We start from the raw sequence: 9,100 nt of genomic DNA, 5'->3' as shown, positions 1-9,100 counted from the left end.
CTTTATAGTCTTAAGTTGCTCCAGGGGAAGTTTAGGTTGGACATGAGGAGGAATTTCCTCACAGGAGCGGTGATTTAACATGGGCATGGGCTGCCCAGGGAGGTGGTGGAGTCAGTCCTGGTGTTTAAGGGAAGATTGGACGTGGCAGCGCCAAGGTCTGGTTGAGTTGATGATGTTGGGTCATACGCTGGATCTCAGAGGTCTTTTCCAACCTAACTGATCCTGTGATTCCTTGAAATGAGCCACGAGAGGAACGATTTCAGACGGGGCTGGGAGGGCTCACTCCCCCGACGGGGAGGCAGCGCGCTGGTTTGGGCTGCGCAGTGCTTGGTAAGGGGCTCTTTTGTCAAAGCCTTCAGGGAGCACAGTGCCTGCCGCTGCCAAGCCTCAGGAGGCTCAGTCCCTCCAGAAGGGAGAGCCCGACATCCTCGGCGAGGCCCGAGCGGCCGCCACTGCGAACCCCGCCCGGGCCGGGCTGGGGCGCGGCCGCCGCGCTCTCCTGAGGCGCCGCGGGGGGCGGGGCCGCCGCCGGGGTTTGTCCCTTGGCGGCCGCCGTACGGAGCGCGCCTCCCGCTGCCGGCCCGCGCGCTTTGGGAGCGCCATGAGCCTGTGGGCGGACAAGCACCGGCCCTGCGCCCTCGGCCGCCTCGACTTCCACCGCGAGCAGGCGGCGCGGCTCCGCAACCTGGTCAGTGAGGCACGGGCTCTGCTCTGCCCCGCGCCCTCCCCGCCGGACTCTGCCCGGGGCCCCGGGTCTTTCCCGGTCCTCTCGGTCCTCTCGGTCCTCTCCTCCCCGGAGCGAGAATCCCCCCGGAGTCGGCATTGCGCCTGAATAAGGGCGAAAACTGTACTGTGCGGGTGACCGAGCGCTGGAACAGATTGCTCAGAGTGGCTGTGAAGTCCCCGTCACTGGAGATAGTCGGGAACCCTCTGGATGCAATCCTGTACCCGGTGCTCTGGGAGGTTGGACCGCTGTTGTCCATTCCAACCTGGCCCATGCTATAACCGGGATTCCTTCCGGGCCCGTAGCGCTGCCCCTGTGGGGCCGGGGTCGGCAGCTTTCCCTCCGTGCAGGCCCTGCCTTTCCGTGCCGCGGGAAGTGTCCCGGCATCGCGCCCTGCTTGGGAGGGAGACCTTGGTGCCGAGGGAAAGGCTGCGGGGAATCTGGCTCGGCTCTGAGAAGTGGTGTGCGCACGTTCTTCCTGCTGGTTTCCGTGTCCCCGAGAACAGGGCTTGGCTTGTTTGCCTAATATTTGCAGACATTTTTGAGGCGAGCAGCTGGGAATGAAAGTCAGGACTGCTCCCCCTGCCAGATGTGCCGACTGGCGCAGGCACTTCCTCAGGGATGAGGGATATCTAACTCATGAACGTGCTTTCTGTAGGGTATGATCAGATGTGCTCCAAGTCATGCATTTTAGCTTTCCAGCAAACTCCTAAACGTGTGTGTATATATACATATAAATATATATGTATATTTATGTCATAGCTATATATATAAGTATTTGCTTTAAGCTTTGTTTCAACCCTTTTTTTCTATGTGTTTCTCACAGCTGTCACTCTGGTAACTGCGGGAAGCATGTAAATGTTGGAGTGGGGTTTTTGGAGTTTGTTTTGTTGTTGGTTTGCTTGGGGTGTTTTTCGAGCAGTGAGGTGTTTGAAGTTAAACCAGTTGCACGTGGCTGTCAGAAAATCATGATGTTCTCTAGGAAATGTTGCTGCAGGAAAGGATTTCAGGAGTTTTAGTTCTAGGTGCCATGTTGTGATGGAGCTGGAAAAGACATTTAATATAAACTTGGGTGAAAATGGAAGGATAAATGATAAGGAAAATACTGTGGTAGCTAACTGATCTTGTTTCTTTTTGTTCAGGTTCAATGTGGTGACTTTCCTCATCTGTTGGTGTATGGACCATCAGGAGCTGGAAAAAAGACAAGAATAATGTGTTTGTTAAGGGAATTATATGGTGCAGGAGTGGAGAAACTGAGGATTGAGCATCAGAGTATAACGGTAAAAAAAATAATTTCCCATCTCCTGTAAGGTAATGTGGAAATACTGACATATTTCTGTTGTGAGACCTTTGTAGTTAATTGAGTTTCAATTTTTTTTTTATTATTTTGCACTCAGTATATTCAACGTTTTTATGTAATTAATCATACCGGTTTGGTTATACAAACAAATTATTTTCCAGATGTTCATCAGGCCTTCAAGGTGTGGGGTTCTGTCTTGTTTTCTGTACCTGGTTGGCTGTTCTTGTGGTGTAGTTTTTTTTTTTATTTATAGCATCTCTACTGTTGCTATTTTACAGGCTGGATGATGTGTCAGTATTCCTTTTTTTCTTTGGAGGTGGGGCTGGGACCGTAGAAGATAAGCAAGTCTGTGTCTCAAGAGTTCTTTGGTCTCTGAGACTCTTGGTTTGCCTGTGATTTAGCCAGGTGTAAGCTCGAAGAGATTTTTAAAACACTTTCTGAAACTTAATGTGCTTATTTTCTACGCAGGCACCTTCTAAGAAGAAGATTGAAATTAGCACCATTGCAAGTAATTATCACCTTGAAGTTAACCCAAGGTAAGTGTGCAGTGAAAATGCCTCACTTCAAAGGTAAGCCACTGGCTGTGTTGTGAGTCCCTTCAGCCTGGGTGTATGAAGGACTGATTGCCTGATTTGTTGTCTGAGCAAGTTAGGTAATGGTCTATGGGTTTGGTCTGCAAATGAGAGCAGGGAGAGCATTTTTAATTGAACTCTGAATAAACAAAAATTTGGATTGCTTTATGCTTAAGGCAGAAATGTTCTGTTTAACTGGCTACATAAGCGTGCTGATACTGAGGAATGGGCAACTGAGACAATTCTGGATTGACAGATCTCACCATTTCAGTTGAAATTAAGAACTTCTACTGGAACTAAGACCTCCATATTGTTAGTTCCCTCACAAATACAAAAAATAAGGAATTTGAAAGAAAGAAAGGCTTACCCTGTAACTCTCCAAATAAAGTGTTTAGAGCACGGGAAAGACCACCATAAAATACTGTGGATCCTGTCTTGGGTGAGGTCAGATATTGATTTAAACAACAGAATCTCTAGTGGGAGCTATCTTCAACTTCTTTGGCAGTTATGAAATTGCTGGTGATAGTTCGGAGACCCAAAGCAAATATTTGTATTTACCTGAAACCACATAATGTTGCTTTAAATCACAGTGATTGAATGTCCTCGTGCACTGGGTGGTGTTGGTTACTGCTAAACCATAGCTCATGCTGCCTTGTGGTATAGAAGTTATTCTGCACTGTCAGGTCTTCTCTAAAAACTCATTCTTCAGCTAATCTGTTTATTGATTAGTGAGTATCTGCTAGTATTCTAATACAGACACAAATAATTATCAGCTAATTACCAATAAAAGCTGAGGCTTATTGGTCATCACTGTTTTGAATATGGCATTTTGGTGATATCAAATGTGTGACCATTCAATCAAGTTGTGATAATCTGATACTACTAGCACTTTTCCTGTTACTCTGTATAGAGTACTTAGAGCTTGAAACATAAAATAATTATATTTCAATTTAAATACAAAAGTGCTGAGTTTTGATTAAAGATTAATATCCTGATTTGTAGGCTTTCAGTGACTGAGCAATTGTCATGTTTGTCTGACCAGACTGTAAACCTCTGTGCTGTGCAATGGCCTGTGAAGTTTGACTGAATTATAATAATGGTGAAGTCATGTGCATGTTGAGTAACATGGAATGGGGTGAATGGCCAACAGGGAGAGGAAGTGAATTTCTGGGAAGGGCTCTGCTGAATAAAACCCTGCATTTACATCAGTCCTTTGAGTCAGGCATCCTATTACAGGGTTAGGCTTAATTGTTCTTCCCATAATGAGTAAAAAGGTTCACATTGTGTGTCCTTGTTCAAAGTAGGTAAAAGAAGTTTAGGTTTCTCATCTGAAGAAAATAAGTTCTATTTTAATGAATTAATAAAATATTTAACAATGGTTTTACTACATTTGAATAAAGTGCTACTAACCCAGTTGTGCCTTCATAAACTTTGGGTTTTTTTTATTATAGGGGAGGTAACTTTCAACAAAGTATATGGGTATTAGTTTAATTCTAACTCAACAGCTTCTGAATTCTCTTGACATTCTTGCTCATTTAGATGACTTTTGGAGGATGTATTTTATCCGCAATATAAAGTTGTTTTAAAACAAGATTTATTCAAATTCCTGGTACAGTGATGCGGGAAACAATGACCGTGTGGTAATTCAGGAGCTCTTGAAGACAGTGGCACAGTCCCAGCAGCTTGAGACAAGTACTCAACGAGATTTTAAAGGTGAGTTAAACAGTTAAAACCAGTCAAAATGCTTTTTAAACATCCACTGTTTTGTTTGTACCTGTATATTGCATGAAGATTGTACAGTCAAAAAGGCACGCAAGTAATCTTAATCTTTATTTTCCTGCCTGTGGAACCATGCTCTTTCTGTGTATTATCACTTATTTAGGTATTACTGCTTGTATGTCAAAAGTATTTTTTTCTTAGAAAGATTTGATAATAATACAGATTGTACACTATGTTTAATCCTTTTTACAGTGGTGCTGTTAACAGAAGTTGACAAACTTACTAAAGACGCTCAGCATGCTTTGCGAAGAACAATGGAGAAGTACATGGCAACCTGCAGGTTGATCCTCTGCTGCAACTCAATGTCAAAAATTATAGGACCCATTCAAAGCAGATGCCTGGCTGTACGAGTGCCTGCTCCCAGCATTGAAGATGTATGTTGAAACAGAGGCAAAAATAAGTTACTATAAAATTCTTATCTAATAAGTTCTTGCTGTGGACTTACATTTTATTTTCACATAATGACTTAGTTTTCCTTTGTGCTGGATGATTTTTCAAGCATGGCTTATGAAAGACTGGTCCAGCTCTGGTCCAGAAATCTTTCTAACAGAAGATCTGCAGGTGCTGAACCTACAGTTTTTAGCAAACCTGAAGTTTGGTAAATGTTTTACTCCCTGCTACCTGTTTTCTGTCTAGATCTGCCATGTCTTGTCCAGTGTGTGTAAGAAAGAAGGCCTGACTCTTCCTCAGGAACTGGCTCAAAGGATTGCAGAGAAATCTGGCAGGAATCTTCGGAAAGCACTACTTATGTGTGAGTCCTGCAGAGTACAACAGTAAGTCACTGCAAAAATTAATGTAAGTTCTACTGTCAGACACATAAATGACCTTGCTTCCAAGGACTTGTTAAAATAGGCAACAATTTGCTTAAATTATAATCTCTAAAAAGATATTATTTTTTAGGTATCCTTTTACTGCTGATCAAGACATTCCTGAGATGGACTGGGAAGTTTATTTGAGAGAAACTGCAAATGCTATTGTTGGTCAACAGACACCACAAAGGTAGGTGAATGCACTTGTTAATAGCTATAAATGATGTTTTGCATGTACTCTGGAATCTGAAAAAAAAAGTTGTATTCAAAAATGTGTTGTCTCCAGTTATGTGTAATTATCCGTATTTCTGCTGGAGCTGGTACTTTGCAGCCGGAGGAGTTGAGCTTTAAAATTGCCAGAGAAGGCTGAATGAGTATCAGGAACTGAAGAACTGTTGTTTTTCCCTGTAAAAGCTTAATAATCTAAAGTGACCATAGGCTGAGTTGCATGTTGTAGTTCCCACTTTGGTGTTTTTTTTTGGTGTGGGATGGTGGGTGTGTATGGTCGTTCTGGTTTGTTTGTTTTACGTAAAGTTTCTCTTTGACCATCTTTAGCATAAAGCACCTTTGTAAAAGATCTGGAAGTGAGAATTCGTTGCTTTTTTTGAGCACATTAGGAGATGACTCCTGTGTCCATCTCACTGTCATACCCAAAGCCTGATCCTTTTAGCCTGTTCCATGTATTACTTGCATGAAATGTCACTTAATTAAATGCTTGTAGCATCTGCCCTTCTGTTTTCAAAAGCTGAGGTTTGGCTAATTGTGTCAGCTCTGCCACCTAATTGTCTTACCCCTTATAGACAATGAAGACAGAAAAACAGCATAAAGGAACTCACTGGCTGTAGTAAATTAGTCACTAATCTTAAGCATGAATAACTTAGATATGAAGAAAAATTAAAGGGAAACAATCCTGAGACAAATTGAAGGAGCCTTGTAGCTTCTAGATTAACTGAGACCATTGTAACTAGAGTATGTGTCATTTATCTTGAGTAAAAGGTGATACGCTGCCTTTGAATTGAAATTGATTCATGCAATGCTTTTGGTTTTAAAATAACACCCAAAAACTAAAAGCAGAAAAGAAACATTGCTTGGATTCCCTCTTTTCCTGCACTGTATTTTACTAGTTTTGATAAGATATTAGTATGCTTTGGGATCATACTTCTCATGTTTTGTGGTGTCTTTCCAACAGGCTTTTAGAAGTCCGTGGACGGCTTTATGAACTCCTGACTCACTGCATCCCTCCTGAGATTATAATGAAGGTAATTCAACTATCTAGCTCTTAATGTGCTATAAATTTTAATATCGTGACTGTCTCAACTAAAGCTTTTTTTTAAAAATACACCAAAACATCATAAATTATCCAGATATTGATGAAAAGCTGTGTCCTTTCCAAACAGAGTAAAACGTCTTCAGTGGTCAAAGAAAAACAACATCATAGCTGAGTAAAAATACAGGAGGACGTTCTTGGTCCAATTCTGAGGCCAGTTACTATATTACATCATAGTTGAGGATCTTGGTGATCTTTCACAGCCTTAATGATTTATGTAATTCTGTGGGTTAATCTCAATATGATTGGTTTTCCTTTATAAAAGTTTTCTTGTTATAAGTTAATTATTTGCTGTATCTTTGTGGAGATGTGTGCTGAAGGATTCTAGACCAGCAGGACTATTCAAAGACAGATGTCACCTTGGGAGATAAAAAGCAAGTGGGATGTGCATGTTTTTATTTCAAGGAGGATGAAAGGATGCTGAAAACACCTACAGTAGAACAAAGACCAAAATAATGTCTGCAACTTAACCTAGTAATATTTGCTTTGCTGTCAGACATAATTTCTTTTCACATTAACAAATTTCTGCTTTCTTATGGTTTTGGTACTTAGATGCTTCTTTAACTTTCCGTTCTTACAGTAGGTTTTAGATCCTTCATTGCTGTCTTTGAGAGGAAAAAGGTGCATGTTCTCTACTCACTTCCCTCTTCATAAGCTTGAAATGGTCTAGAGATACTTCTCACTTAATCCTGGCTGTTTTAATTGAGATGGATTTGCGATGATTTTATTGCCGTCTCTAAAATAATGCATTTTGGGGTTTTGTAATGACTAAAGTATTGAAGTCAAGTTGTCTTGTGTGTCTGCACATAAATACATTCATAAATACAGACAGAGACACTTAAATTCTAAATAACCTTTCATTGGTTTTTATTAATGTTGTTTCTCTTTGTGCTTGATGCTGTCAAGATAGAATTAAGTGGTTTTAATACACTTGCTGTCTTGGTAGGAATTCTCCTCAGGCCATGTTCCTACATGCAGTAGAGGTTATAGTATTTGGAGATGAGGTTGATTAATTTTCTTTTATTAAGGCATAAATTATCTCAGTAAATGAATATATTTTCTTTTGGATTAATGAGTGAACTATTGGTTAATGCTTGGCTATTTTTGGAGAACCAAGGTTATTCTCTTAACAAAAAAGACCAAATTTTTCAAATAATACCCTGGTTTTTTCCCATTTTAGGGTCTCCTGTCAGAACTTCTAAATAATTGTGATGGACAGCTGAAAGGAGAAGTCGCACAGATGGCAGCCTTCTATGAACACCGCTTGCAACTGGGCAGCAAAGCCATTTATCATCTGGAAGCATTTGTTGCAAAGTTTATGGCAATATACAAGAAGTTCATGGAGGATGGGCTGGATGACATAATGTTCTAACTGTGATGCCCAAAGTCATACACAGAATGTTGTGTTGAGATACCAACGGTGTTGCAAATGTCTAGTTGTCAGGCTTGATTACATGTGGGTCTACTTCTAAGTCAAATATTTTTTGTTTTGCTATTTAATAAAGCAATGTTTGTTCAGCTTTAGAAACCAGATGGATTCTTTGACAGCCACAAATCCATCTTTAGATCCATACAAAATACATTGGCCTTTCAGAAGACAACACGTTGCCTTAGAAGATGTGTAAGACCAGAGCTGCTTTGCAATATTTGTAAGCTGATACTAAGAAGAGAGAACACAGGTGCTGCATGCTTGGTATTTGTTTGTTAATCACAGATGGGCAAGGCTGAAGGAAAAAGATGTTTTTTCCATGTTCTGCCAAGTTCCACCCTGAACATATATGTTCTGCCTTCTGATCTATACATCTTAGTGTTTGTCTGCTTCTTTTTTTTAGCTTGAGTGTTTTTTAGCTGTGGTGTGCTTACACCAAATATTTTCTTTCAGTGCAACTGCTTACAAAGAAAAAAGAAAGCGAGGAGGAGCAATAATTTGGTGTTGCTTGTAAATCACATGTAACACCTTGTTTAGAAGGATTATACCTTCATAAAGCAAGTTCACTTGCTGTCTGACACTCTTGGGTTTGCCTCAACCTACATAATGCTGTTTAAGTAAAGGTTATTACTTGGACTATTTTTTTAATAAAAGGAAAAGTTTCAGCTTTCAACAAGTATCTTTTGCCTCTTAAACTGATATGTGATATTTTTAAAATGGCAAAATAAATTGTAGCAAATACGAATAAAAATGCTGAATTGGTTTTTTTACACTGTCTGTGATAGCCTAGGTGCATTAATCTGCTTTGATGTAGACATCTTTCAGAAAGTGGGATATCCCACACGTGCTGTAAGACTGAAGGGAGCCACTGAAGCTTAAAGAAATCCAAATAAATGCAAGTAATAAGAAAAAGTGGAAAAACAACCCCCCAAAATAAGAATAATGATAATAATAGAAAACCAACAATACCTGTGCTGCAAGTCTTTCATGTGTTATGTCTAGGTACCATGGTACTATAAAAATTACTGAATTCATGCTCTTTATTACTTCACCATGCTAATTTAGGCTATTACTAGACAGTATTTAAAGCTTAAGTTAATTAAATAGTGCTGCCGTTCTCAAGGACTTAAGGGTTCCATGTGGGGTGTTAATGCACAGCT

At 40.6% G+C, this 9,100-nt stretch overlaps 1 protein-coding gene across 1 annotated transcript; it reads left to right on the top strand.

Moving 5' to 3' along the window:
• Positions 1-559: 559 nt before the first annotated feature.
• Positions 560-8,681, top strand: RFC3 (replication factor C subunit 3). The gene is made up of 9 exons (XM_041487416.1): positions 560-688; positions 1,867-2,004; positions 2,493-2,560; positions 4,212-4,309; positions 4,568-4,749; positions 5,012-5,148; positions 5,276-5,374; positions 6,374-6,443; positions 7,692-8,681. The coding sequence occupies exons 1-9, from the start codon at positions 602-604 to the stop codon at positions 7,881-7,883; spliced, it is 1,071 nt and encodes a 356-aa protein (XP_041343350.1). The 5' UTR covers positions 560-601; the 3' UTR covers positions 7,884-8,681.
• Positions 8,682-9,100: the final 419 nt, after the last annotated feature.

The sequence above is a fragment of the Pyrgilauda ruficollis genome, unplaced genomic scaffold, assembly GCF_017590135.1.
Source record: "Pyrgilauda ruficollis isolate IOZ18807 unplaced genomic scaffold, ASM1759013v1 scaffold8, whole genome shotgun sequence".
Taxonomy (NCBI): domain Eukaryota; kingdom Metazoa; phylum Chordata; class Aves; order Passeriformes; family Passeridae; genus Pyrgilauda; species Pyrgilauda ruficollis.
This window is presented reverse-complemented; position numbering and strand designations above follow the sequence as displayed.

Coding starts and splice junctions, on each gene's coding strand:
- RFC3 (XM_041487416.1), top strand. CDS start 602: ATGAGCCTGTGGGCGGACAAGCACCGGCCCTGCGCCCTCGGCCGCCTC. Junction 689..1,866: donor CGGCGCGGCTCCGCAACCTG/GTCAGTGAGGCA, acceptor CTTTTTGTTCAG/GTTCAATGTGGTGACTTTCC. Junction 2,005..2,492: donor TTGAGCATCAGAGTATAACG/GTAAAAAAAATA, acceptor TTTTCTACGCAG/GCACCTTCTAAGAAGAAGAT.